This window comes from Rhipicephalus sanguineus, chromosome 3 (assembly GCF_013339695.2).
Source record: "Rhipicephalus sanguineus isolate Rsan-2018 chromosome 3, BIME_Rsan_1.4, whole genome shotgun sequence".
NCBI lineage: Eukaryota > Metazoa > Arthropoda > Arachnida > Ixodida > Ixodidae > Rhipicephalus > Rhipicephalus sanguineus.
The window spans coordinates 20,115,792-20,129,405 of record NC_051178.1 but is presented as its reverse complement, the minus strand read 5'-3'; the positions used below and the strand labels follow the sequence as shown (position 1 = coordinate 20,129,405).

Here is a 13,614-nt window from a genome sequence, read left to right as displayed (position 1 = left end):
GATCGGTGCGCGCGTGTCGCAACAGCTCCGCTCAGAGAAAGCAGTGCCCTTCATCGCCGAAGATTCGTTAAATGAAGAATTTCACTTCTCCTACGAGTGCAGCAGCGACCGCACATAGAAGCATAGTTTCTCTAAACCATCGGATTCGGACGACAACCATGTGTCTACGTATCGGCAGTGGACGCCCTTAGATGTTAGGAAACCCGTATCTATATATGTATCTATATGTACCCGTGTAATATATGTTTTCACGGACTCGCTTCCCTGCGCTTTATTTTTTGAATTTCAAAGAGACGTTTTCTACATCGCAGACTGGAGAGGTTAGTACACTTTCCGCGGTGCAGTGCAGTGAAGGCTGTGCACAGCTTCAAAACAAAAGTATATATATATATATATATATTTGCGTGTATCTTGCTAATAAAACCCTTTGAATAATTTTTTAGTTGTTTCAAGACACGCATGCTCGAATAGGCAAATAAAAATAATAAAAATGGGTATTTTTGTATCGTTTTCAGCCACAAAGCTCGTCAAGGAAAGGGTTAAGCTACACAATGCCTTCGAGCGCTGAATGCGGCGAGATAAACAGTTTGCCGCGATGTACCTTTTAAAGCGACCGCGGCATTTTCATGGCCATAGTTTGAAAAGATGTTCTTCCAGGTGTTCATCATCTAGTAAAATATATAGCCGAGCTACTGAGCCCACAGTATTACGACAAAAATGTAGAACTAGAGAAAAAAGCATGAGTGATCAACGCAAATGCGCCTACACTTGACTTTTTCAATGCCGGACTTTATTCTGCTACCGCCATGGTTTACATTCAAAAGTGAAGTTCTTAACTTTAAGAGAGTACATTACTCTCATACCAAACGGGACAAATACAAAACGCACAGATAGAGACAAGTTCATCCATCATATTTCTGAACTGCCAAACATACACAACATCGTATGTCGGAACGACTTGTCCAATGATGCATCTTGCTGGGCGAGTCGGTTGTGCATAATGAGAACAGGGTGCTGCGCAAAAGAGACACGGACAAGAAGAGAACATGTAACCCGTCTCGCAGATACTTAGTTCATGTATCTGCGCCCGTCCTCGTTCTCTTCTTGTCCGTCTCTTGTGCGCAGCATCTTGTTTTATTTAGGGACTTGTTCGCAAGCCTTCCGATCATTCGGTGCTCATGTATATATCTGGGCATAGCAGAAGCGTTGTTAACACAGGTATATATGTTCTGAAACGAAGTTTTGTTCGTACACCTTCGCAAACCTTGGTCATTGTGGATGCTAGTCGGTGCTCCCTACAGCGCGGTGATTACGCTGCACATATGGCCTTTCTGGCAACTGTTTGGCAAGCCATATTCAAAGAACACTGAATGCGCAATTATTTCTATGCCGACAGAACGTGGAAAATTGTGCCGGTCCATCCGTCTGTCTCTGAAGACGAATCATTTTGAACGAAAAAAATGCATGAAGCAAAATAGGTTTTCATCGCAGAGATAGGTTGCGAATCGGGGGCCCCCTCTCAGAAGCCGATTGTCCTGCCCACTGGGCAGGACACGCAGGCTTGCAGTATGTAAATATAATTGAACTGTACGGGTTATGCAAGAGAACACTTTCTATGAAGGCTCCGTTGAAGTATTTTGCGGCGGTGGCATAAAAGCCCTTCTTAGGACAAAGTCTAAAGCCAACAGGAAAGAAATTCCAGTCAGGCTAATTCCGATTTTGCGACAACTCAATGGCAAACACGCGATAGAAATGCGATAGAAAGAGAAGTAGTACGTGAGGCACGCCCAGCTTCCCTTTCTCCCATTTTCCCGGTTGGGCAAGGGCGAAAGTCAGCTGCCGCTACGGCGTCCACGTTTCACGACGCCGCGTCTACGGAGTTCTCGTGAGAAGTTGAGACATCCGCGTAGTAATAGTACCCGCTTCACTGCTGTGCGCCTCTGCACATGAATTTATAGGGCTAAATACGCTTTTTAGAAGTTTTTAGTGTTTATAATGCTCTTTATTCTAGAAGTGGATTGAGCGATGAAGACATGTATGCCATAATTTTCGAGTTGCAAGCGGATGCTCTGATTTGGAGAGCTCCGATTATGAACGTGTTGAAGCAGAGCCATCCCTCCTAACTCAACAGGAAGGACGGGCGATCTACTTGCAACATGATTATTTTGAATGTCATAAAGCGCAAACGAAAATACCCTGGAAGAAGAAAAGAACGCACATCACAGATAGCGTGTGGCATTTGCGTTCCATACATTGCCCAGTGCGCACAAAGTCTCCTCAACACGACATTTTAGTTAGTTATGTTGGGTCTAATGGCGCAAAAGCAACTACGGCTCCCATTTCAGTTCTGCCACTGTTTTCTCGCTTGGTCTACCTTACCTGGCGGCTTGATGAAAGATTGTATGCCGCCATTAATATTCACGGCAGCGTCATCGCCCGTATCTTTGTTTTGCGCTTTTTCTAGCTTCCCAAGCGTCTTCCGGGGTAAGATAGGTGCCACTGGTACTGTTTGATGGTAAGTTGCAAGTACAAATTAATTTTCCCTTTAACGTCTGTCGTAAGTCCGATGCCTGTGATTTTTCCTTTGCGGCTTGGACAAGTCGTTTAGGAGGAAGTCCAATATGCTCACCAAATATGTTGGAGACGGCGCCCAGGAGCGAGAAAGGCCACGAGGCGGCCTGGCGTGAGGCGCCCATTTCGGAAATCATGGTGATGAACACGATGCCGCCGCTGCGGTTCACGATCATGGTCCAGAACAGGCACCAGCTGCAGGCCGCCGCCACGAGCACGCTGCGACCGGTGTCCTGGTAAGAGGACATCGCCATGGCTGCTTGTTACAAGGCCGACCAGGCTGCGCCTTCGTGCACGATACACACCGATGGTGCAGGGGCGAGAAAGGAGCCACTTCAGCGGTTCTGCAAATAAAGCAAACGCAGCGTATGTGTGCGATAAGACAGCAATTGTTACAGTACACTCTCCTCGGGCCACTGCATGCAAGGAGGCTGCGCACAGTTGTTCAACCCGAACGCTACTACGTGCGCACGCCGCTATTACCGACAGCAAATCTAGGCGTCTAGCTCGCGATTCAGTGTCCACACGATATAACGGTGCGCCAGCTCCTGTTCCGTCTTATCACAACGCCAAGACGATCGCGCGTCCCAGCCGCTTCTGCGAAAAGCATATATTGAAAATCCGAAACGCGTTTCACATTGAGAGATGAAGATCAAGTTGTGTTAGCTTTGGTGCCCGTAGATTTCTTGAGAATGTAATACGTGAGGACGCAGCATTACTTCGCAAGCACTCCAGCCCAAAAGCGAGCACGAGCACACTTAAACCGGAACGGCGAACAGGACGCGAGACAATACTATCCTAGCAGCGCAACCGGCGGGCGATAGCTGGTTGGTAAACCTCAGCAATCTATTTTGTTTTGCGTTCTGTGTTTCTCCAGCAGAGAGATAAGCAAAACAAAATTCAGCTCGTACAACCCTAAAGTTCAACTGGCTCGAGCCAATTAAAAAACAATAAATGAATAGTGCCAATTTTCCAAAGCACGTTTTAGAAAAAGCCAATTTAAAGAAAATGTTTAGACGAGCGCGGCCGAAAGTACGTAAATGTGCTGATTTGCAATATGTGCCCAGTTGCTTCGGGTTGTCGATGAATTCGCCCCCGCGCTGCCAATTGCTAGCTTCCTGGTTAGGTCAATTGGTAGAGCGACCGCTCCGGAAAGGCGTTGGTCCCGGGTTCGTACCCCGGACCAAGGTTGGCTATTTGCACGAGGTTAACCCAGGCCGCCTACAAAGGAAGTAGGAGACAGGACAAAGAGGAAAGAAAAAGATCTGATAGAGGGATAAGAAAAGGCGATCGCCGATTTCCCCCGGGCGAGTCAGCCAAGGGGCGCCGTCTACGTGAAGGCGGGCCCAAAGCGGTGTGTTGCGTCTGCCGGGGGGCCTTAAAGGTCCAAGCACCCAGTGGTGACTGAACTCCCAGGTTCCCCTTCTTCCCCGCACACGGCTAAGCCACGCACGGCAAGGCGTGGGAGGGGTCGAAACCCCTCGCTGGCTCGTGTCCGTGGTGATGCCACTCACCAAGCGCCTGCTTGCGCAGACGCCCCTGCGGGGCAGACCGCTAAAAGACCAGAAGCGAGATATGCCTCGTATTGGCCGGGTCTAATCGCGTAGGGTCAATTTCTCCCCTGTCGGTAAACACCTTAAGAGGTAAATCAGAAGCAAAAGAAAAGCCGCTTGCACAGCACATTTTTCTTGCGCTCTTCACTGTCCTTCCCCCTGACGGTTCTCCACGGATGCGCATTCACCAACCGCTCGCGCCATGTCAGCGCGGCGGCGTATGCTGGCCGGCGCTTCACGGCTACTAACGGTTGTTTTCGGGGAGTTGGTTGAACTAGAGGACTAGGTCAAGCCCCATAGAGTTCCGAACAGTCAATGTTGCCCGGTAACATGAATAGCGGTCTCAAACAGCACTCGAAAGCCGGCTAAATAGTGTTCTATAGGTGCCAATTCTGAAAATAGGCATTTGTAGGTACTTATAGGCAATCTAAGCACAAACGCCAGAAATAGGTGTACTTTTGGCTAGTAGGTTCATATTCGCAGTAAAATAGCGCCGGCGAAAACAACAGACAAGACGGGGAGAAGGACACGTAACACAAGGCGCACCAAACACGTTGTTAGTGCGCCCTGTGTTACGTGTCCTTCTCCTCGTCTGGACTGTTGTTTTCGCCGACGCTGTATTACTACCAAAAATAGGCATTTATAGGCACTTTAAACACACTATGAAGGTCCTTCTTAACCTCTAATTTATGCTCATATATCAAAGTGGGGCGATAGGAACGCAAGGAACAAAATAGGCATTTGCCTAAAATCCAGTCCCTAATGATGAGTTTTCCCACACATAAAAAAAATCTGAGAATGAAAACATTATATCAAATACATTTACTGCCCTAAGTGAATCACAAAGGTTGTTCTCTCCGTAACACATGGAGAACTACAACGCAATGCTATCCTCAGCGTGAGAGAGTATGTTCGTTGCAGACATCAAATGTTTTTTTTTTTTCACAATAAGCGTCGTCCATAATACTTCGCTAGAATGATTATTAGGTCTACTTACTGTCAGATAATATAATGACCAGACAGATAAAATGTTCCTCTCACTGGCTGAGACAGTTACAGCAGACGCTTCGCACAAAATGCTATCACAAACATGTGTATCAGCCGAAGAACCGATATATGGGATCTCTTCCTTTCAAGCGTACTTGCCGCGAGGTTCCAAACTATAAAATAAAAGGTAGCGATGGCTCTCATACTTTACGTTGTATTTCGTTCTTTGCCTCCTCCCCTGAAGCTATATAGGTTCGTTCTTCAATAACATTGTTGCAGGCAGGAATGAGCGCGAAATAGGCGCGCTGCACTAAAACCTGCACTACCAACCTTCTTTGTAGTGCAAATCCTGCACTAGAAACCATCTAGAGCACTTAAAATGATAAATAACTGGCACATTTTCATTATTTCTGAAATTATAGTTTTCAAAAGTTAGCATACATGATTGATCATTATAACATCTGTATGTTATTTTTTACTAATGCTAGGGCGCTGAAAATTGGAATATGTCCTAATATCCAGAAGATGAGCCATCGCTGAAATTTTCGTCAAGATTAGTGCAGCAGTTCAAAAGTTGGCATTTAGCCCCGCATCCCCCCTTAACCACCAGCAAGGAACCTCGCCGCCACTGCCCCAATACTGCAGCGCGATGACACATTGTGGCGCAGGGGCAGAGAAGTCATCGTCCCTCTGTGCATTTCTGTTGCAATGTGGAGCGAACCCTCTGAGTTCGGACGACATCGATAATTGAAGGGCTCGGCAGGGCAGGGCGAAGTGAGACTATTAGTGCATCGTAAGAAGAGAGCGATGATCTTCTAGGAGCCAAACAGGAAGACTGGACGAGTTTCCAGCATGAGCATGAAGAGTGAATAAAGTAGGGACTTTTGACAATCAAATCTGGCGACCTAATGCTGCAACGTTCCCTGACTCGTTGGTGACATCAATCACCGAAGGCCTTTTACGGACGGTGAAACCGTGAAAGGTACAATAAGTGCCGTAATGGAGGATGAAATAACCGTGAGACGTGCAGTATTTCTTTATGGTCATAAGCTGTCACATGGTTGCAGGCCGGCATGAAATAACCATTGCCTTTTCTCGCCCCCCATCGACCCCTTTCAACTCAGCTCGAGAAGCGCTCGCACTGAGACCTGTCGGCAAGGTTAGGGCAAGCAACATGGCACAATTTATGGAAAATGAGCCACAGGCGTAGTCTACGAAATACCCTTTGCGTACAGCAAGTCATACAATGGCCGGCCAATGTATCAATGTACGAGCCACGGAACACGCACTATATCTTACTAAGGCGGGCGTGGCACATTTGGCAGCGCATTGTAAAGTCTGCACGCGTCAACCACTGTTTAGGGAGGTCATGATTCTCGGCTAAAAAAATGAGACTGCAGATAAGGTAATGGAAGCTTACTATATCAAAAAGAAAAGTGCCAATTGTATCCTGCTATCCTTTAACAGTCGGAGAGGAATTTTTTTTTACTCTGGTTATCCTAAGCATGTGAAGAACCTACGCATGCGCGTATGACTATTTTCCCCTCGGTAGCTCCCCAAAATAAACCAGATGGAAGTACCGCCGGCGCAGTCTCCGTGTTCCTTCATTTGCGTGCTTCATGTGGCACGAAATACCCCTCAGCAAGCACCGACTGGGCCAACGAACAGTTACATAACGTCTTGAATTTTGCGCTAAGAAAGACGAACACATGAGAGAAGACGGGACAGGCGCTGCTAACAAGTGATTTATTGCAAAGGTTGCAATGAGATATGCAGCACCGTGAAGCGCAGACGTACCGAGCGCATATCAAGACAACACGTATCGGGCTAAGGACATGTGACATCAAAACACCTAGTCTCGCTCTTATACAGGCAGATGGACGTGTCGCTAACACAATCAGTGGCTTTTTTCTTTGTGGTACGCCTCCCAGAGTTCACGGGCTGATTTGTTCCGGCTTCTACCTGGAATCTTGGCCTCACGAAATATCGGCTCACACGCGCATTTTCGGCAGTGGGACGAAAGACGGGCACCGTCTACCTTCTTTACATTTTGCGCATGGTCTCTTAAACCGTTCATTAAGGCAGCAGCCTGTTTGCCCTATGTGCGCCTTTCCGCAAGACAGCGGTGTGTCGTACACCACTTCTTGCACACATTGCACAAAGGTGTGCTTCTTTGACCATCCGTTCTTCTTGCTGCCCACCTTTGTTGTGCGAGGGCAAAGCTGTGCGAGCTTGCTTGGCGCCGAAAAAATCAAGATGTTCTCTCATGTGTTCGTCGTTCTTGACGCAAAAATCAAGATGTACTCACCAACTCACGCAACAACAAGTTCTTATCAAGAAACAGTTCTTTAGAAAGTAGTGGTAAGCGTTCTGCGGCAGCTAGCCGGTGCATTAAGCCGTTTACAATTGTCTCTGTGCTATCTTAAGTAGAAAACGTAGAGTGCGGAGTTCTCCAGCTTCCTTGAACTTCTTGTTCAGTGTCTAGGCGCCTTGGGATGTTCATCAGCAGTTTCCCATCCACAAAAGCGTGTTCGTGAAGCACAGTGATACTTAACCGCTCACTGCAATATTCTGTATACGCGTGAAAAAAATGTTCATGCTACAGAACCGAACACAGTTTTATTCTAAGGCAAGCTTTGTTGGGTGCCCGCGTGTCCACGTTTATCAAATGTAAGATCGAGTTTAGACTCGGCGACGCGCGTGTCATTGCGAGCGCCACCAAAAGTTGGCCTGAATAGGTTGACATGCAGCGAGCGCCAGGAGGTAGCGATCGGCGTGCAAACACGCCTACCGTCTTCTATCCTAAATCGGAACTGACTAGCTTGTTTGTCGGCGTTTGTGTTGTCCTGACATCTCGTGTCCGTGTATACACGCCTGCCGTTTTTTATCATGAGCGCCAGTAACTGAATTTCAGAGAACAGCTCGCTCGACTAAACCAATGAGTAAGCGTCTACAGTGCGCACCGGAAGGAAGCGGTAACACGAACGCCCGTGAGGTAAGAGAACGTAGTGGGGACCGCCGTAACTGCACTGTATACGTGAGCTAGGCACACCTGGCGCAGCAAACACAGCACGCAGCCACAACAGACTGCGTATGATCGGCTCAAGTGAACAGCTGTCTACCGTACTGCGCAAGGGCGTTGTCTTGTTGGCAGCAGCTTTTGACCGAATGTGGTTCTCACACGAGCGAGAGGACAACAAGTAAGGGTGTGCGAAGATTCAAATATGCGATTCGATTCGCGAGACACTTTTTGAATATTTTAAATTCCTCGGACACCACAAAACTTCAAAACAGGTATTGAAATCGCCATAACGAAATGTACCTCTGTGCTAAATTTCGCAACATTTGATGTACAAATAGACAAAATAACGAAAGAAGGGGAATTCTTCCCGAGCGGCTCGTTTATATGTCAAGCACAACCAAATGAATTGAACAGACAATTTCGCCTGGGAAAGCACAAAGAACGTTAATCGTTCTTTTATTGTAGCGCACTAATTCTGACGTAGTTAAAATGAAGTCGATGAAAAGTCACCCTTTCCGTCGGTGAAATCCCACCGACGGAAAGTGTTCTTGCTCTTGCAAGACTGACATTATTGCTGACAATATTACAGGACTGAACGCACTAGAGTCGCAAGACATGTATGGAATGCTTCCAAGTTTCAAGGAGTGCGCCCATTAGTCATGTTATTCTGTAGCCCTAAAGGACTACAGAATAACATGACTAATGAACCATGTTTTTTTCGGTAGTGTGTCACTGATACCTTCCCACGTATTTAGTAGAATGAACAGCTTGAAATTAATTGAAATGAAATGACGTGGACGAAAAATCACCCTTTCCGTCGGTGTATATCAATCCACACCTTCAAATTGCGCGTCCGGTGCTCTACCAATTAGGCTACCACGGAAGGCGCTTTGCCGTCCACTTCTTTGGGTATGTCTGTGCATGTAATCCTTGGGAGTGTTAGCCAGAGCTCCTCGCAGCCCATGCGCGAATGTTAAAATTATTTTGTCCCTTAAAACAATATATGTACCGATAATAGCTGCGATATTTTCCCAACGCTGTATGGGCACGCTTGTCCGTGGTGTGGCGGCTCGCCATCTCTATATTACATTTCGTGGAGATGCCTAAACCGACCACCAACTTTAGATGCCTTTTTAGGCCAGTACAATCTGTCTAATACCTTCGAGCAATGGGAGGCCCAGCTCGCCAGCTCTGACCCGGAGGTACAGCTTGCACTCCTGGGTCACGTGAGGCAGGCAGCAGTCGCCAGTGGAGCCCTGGACTCGGGGCCCCACCCATCGAGCTCCTGACCCCTTATACCAACCCTTATGAATAAAGTTGTACTATACTACTACTACTACTACTACAAACTTCAGTTTTGGTTGGTAACAACTTTATTGATGGTCCTGCAGAGCTTTTGCCGACCGGGCTTTAATGGTATGAAAATATGTTTTACGCTTAATATACCTTCCGCGGAGTAAGTATTTCATACATAGCGCAATACTGTATGAGAAAAAACGCAAACGCAGGAGATTTCGCCAATATTTCTGGAGTTGTATATGGCACAAAAAATGGACCAATTTTATTGAGCTTGGGTTACCTTGCACGAACGCCTTTGCTTAACGCGTAAGCCAAATTTGGTAATGAAACAAAAAACGATACTCTCGTAATTAATTTTCTACAAACATCATTCAGACGATGCATTACGGAGATTTCGGAAGGTTCCCACGTGACCCTAATTTTTCTTGTCTCCGAAATATTCCAGCAATTCACTGTTTTCAATGAAGCAAGTCAGCACGATATTTTGTTTTTCGAATACACTAGAGATGACCGCCAAAACGACTGGTACGTTTGCCGTGGAATGACCCATTACGCTCTATACTCCAGAAAACGAAATTGTTTTAAGAGAGAAGCTGCTCTAGCTGGGCGTAATGAGGTGACCCAAAAAGTACCATTATGAACGAGTATGTGCCGCAGAAATCGGGCAACAGATGGCCGGCGCATAGCAAGGAGGTGAGACAAATAAAGAGGCAGAAAGAACGAAAGATAGAAAAAAGAGAAAATCTTGAGGAAAAAATTGCGGGCAGTTTGCACTAAGTCGCGCAAAGTTTGGCACAGCGAAGCACAGACCTGTCGCCGCTCGTACTCCCCGTCGACCGACACGTCTAGCTTCGACATGCACGGCTTCCTCCTCGGCAGTCAGGCTATGCACTACGCGATGTCTCCGTCGGTGGGCGTGGCTTAGCTACTGCGCATGTAGGTGGTGCAGTATCTGGTCGCTAGACGACGCGATGCTTGCTTCCTCTTTCTTGTCATCTTTTTTTCTCTCTCTATTTCATTGATGTACTCTCTCTTTCTTCATCATTCATTCCGTGCTACTCTTTACTCTCTCCCCTCCTCCTCTCCTTCCTCCTCACCATCACATCACTCCTCCTCACGCTCACTTCCCTTTCCCACCCCCTTGCTGCACTACACTATACAAGGCTATGCTTTGCTCTACCAGCGTGCCTTGATAGCCGAGTGGTTAGGACGCTCGCCTTCGGATCGAGAATACGCGGGTTGGAATCCCGCCTCGTGAAGAATTTTCTTTCGGCACAAATATTTCTCTTTCTTTATATCGTTTCTTCCGTCTCTCTGTTTGTTTGTTTCTTTCTTTCTTTCTTTCTCTCTCTCTCTCTCTGTACTCGTTCTCAGGTAGCCGCACAGTGGCAGATACCCGTTAAGATGATGACACTTTTTTGCGATCGACTCACAAGGAACGATTTCCTAAACAGCTTTGCTGTTAAAAATATTCCACACGAAATATTCGAACCACGATCCAAAGGCACACGTCTTAACCACTCGGCCAGCCAGGCATGCTGACAGAACATCGCATAGCCTTGTATATTATCATATGGCAAGCTGGTGGGAAAGGGAAGTGAGGGTGAAGAGGAGAGCAAAGAGTAAAACATAGCATATAAAGAACGAGAAGGAGAGAAATACAGAAAGAAATGCAGAATGGGAAAAAGGAAGCAAGCGAGAAATAGAGAGAAAGTGAGACAAAGGTAGGAAAGAAAGCGAATGAAAGATAGAAAGATAAAGAAATAAAAGGAAAAAGAGAGAGAGAGAGACAGAAAGAAATAGAAATGAACAGAGACAAAAACAAATGCGGAAAGTTTGCACTAGGCCGCACACGGCTTGGCACAGCGAAGATAGTCGATCCTCAAGCAAAACCTAGTTAAAACATAACAAAACCTTGCAAGAACCAGTACAAACACAGCACCAACCGTCGTTAGCCTTAACATTTGAGTGTCGCGAGATTCGCTGTGCCAAGCTTTGCGCGACTTCGTGCAAATGTTCCGCATTCCTTTATTTCTTTACTCAATATACTTCCAGGCTTGCTTCTACCACAAGATGATCCACTATCCTTACCAACTGTTCACCATCATTAGCCGATCGCACCTACACGGCTCACACTTTCAAAAAGTGCGCTCGAATACGGTCTTGGTGACATCTAAGATGACCCGTATATGACATAGAACACTACGGCGTCATATAAAAAAAATATTAGGAACTTTGAGGTATGATCGGCTTAACGACATAAAAAAGCGAAAAGCACTGGAATGCGTAAATAGGTAAATGTGTAATTAGAGAAGTTGACTGTCAACTTACGCGTTGTGTTAGTAATTCCTTCATACCGCTTCGTGCGATACTTTTAAGGAATAGACTTCGACAAACTATTATCGATAGGACTGTGAACATGGAAGAAATAACCAGCAAAGACATGTTCAGCGATGGCTGCTGACCCGAAGGTCGCGGTTTCAATCCCAGCCGCGGCGGTCGGATTTCGATGGAGGCGAAATGCTAGAGGCCTGCGTACTGTGCGACGTCAGTGCACTTTAAAGAACACCAGATGGTCAAAATTTCCGGCGCCCTCCACTACGGCGTCCCTCAGAATCATATCGTTGTTTTCGGACGCAAACTCTCAACAATTCTTATATTGTTCAGAGATCGTTCGTGAACGGAATAAAAAAAAAATTTAAGGCACGCTAAACTGAGACATTACAAACCTAGGCGGATGAATTATACTGCCAGAACTTTACTTTGCTCTCGAGATCATGGGATAATTATTAATTACAAGGGGAAACGACGGTCAAAGTGTCATTTCTGATTTTCGTGCCGAAACATAAGCACCTGAACGTCAGTATGACGTCACGAACTTCAAATTCTTTTTTAGCGCGCTTTGACCGCATTTGTTGCAAGAAATTTTCTGTAACTTGCTGCGTTAACACTTTGGAACCTTGAGAACACAGCGCAAACATTTTTTTCCCGATGCACAATTACTCATGCCCAAGCAGGCACGCCTTCAAAGTAGAAGCCGTCACTGCAGGCAGGTGCGGGAACTTCCCCCACTGAGAAATGTTAGGGGGGCGGAGCACCCCCCCCCCCCCCACTTCTGACTCTGGTCACTGTCGGCTAGACGCTGGGAAACCAACAACCAAGGCGAAGTTTTCCTTCAGCACAGCAATCACATAATTATATAACGAAATTTTTCCTACGCTTCTGCTGTGAAGATTGTCACCCGTGTGTCACGACCACGCACTGTAGGCGATCTGTTGTGCAGGCCGCGTATGCGACGCTTTCGCGCCTTGCTATCCAGCATTGCAGAGCAGGCTGCCGCTAAGCAGGGGTTCTACAACGTTAGTTCACTCTGAGTATTTGATGCTTTCATTCTGCTCTACCTGGCCTCAAATTTAAATCATAGACGACGCAAGTACAGGAGGAACCAGTAAACGTTTTATGGACACATCAAACTACTTCGTCTCTGTAGAAATTCATTTTCTGTCATCGAAAAGGAATAGCATCACCGTTGCTCTATATCCGAGCTACTGTGCGTCTATGAGGGCTTTAGTTTTGCCGAACTGGAAGCGCTAAAAAAGGCTTCCGATTTAGTTGCCGGTCAGCCTGCTTAGCCTTGCCTATCACATGGTAGCTTGCAGCGATCGCGGCTGTTTGCAACAAGGCGACGAATAAGGCAGTGGACTCGAGCACATTGGGAAGCCCAGCTTTCAAGGTTGCCCCGCGACTTGATCTAACCGACTAGGGAGATGGTCGAAATCCACGGTTTGCTGGGCTATGGAGACTGAATTAACAGCCGGGCTAGTTAGTCTCGATTATCCTTGAATTGACTTTTACAGGGAAAAATACAACTCCGACGGCAATGAAGCCCACACGCGCATCGCTGCTCATTTCTCTCTCTCCTTCTCTCTCAGCAAGGACGAGTTCAAAGAGTTGCATACGCGCACAAGGAGCTCAACATCGTATCACTACAATTGAAAATATTTATTATACTCATACTCAAACTAGTCACTGCCAATGTGATTGGCGGGCAGCGTTCTTAAATTACGTTCAGGAGACACTCTCCGGCTATTCCAAAAAAATGTAGGTATTGTTCAGCATATGAGTGGGCTGTTCAGTGTGCACACGTCATTTTAATACCACGAGATTTCACAAATTCGTGAC

General features: G+C 46.6%; 1 protein-coding gene across 1 annotated transcript in view; it reads right to left on the bottom strand.

Moving 5' to 3' along the window:
- Positions 1-2,921, bottom strand: part of LOC119386480 (monocarboxylate transporter 2) — a 42,950-nt gene extending 40,029 nt beyond the window's left edge. The window contains exon 1 of the mRNA XM_049413149.1: positions 2,630-2,921. Within this exon, the coding sequence (XP_049269106.1) occupies positions 2,630-2,825 (196 nt within the window). The 5' untranslated portion in view covers positions 2,826-2,921. The remainder of the gene's footprint in view (positions 1-2,629) is intronic.
- Between the last annotated feature and the right edge of the window lie 10,693 nt (positions 2,922-13,614).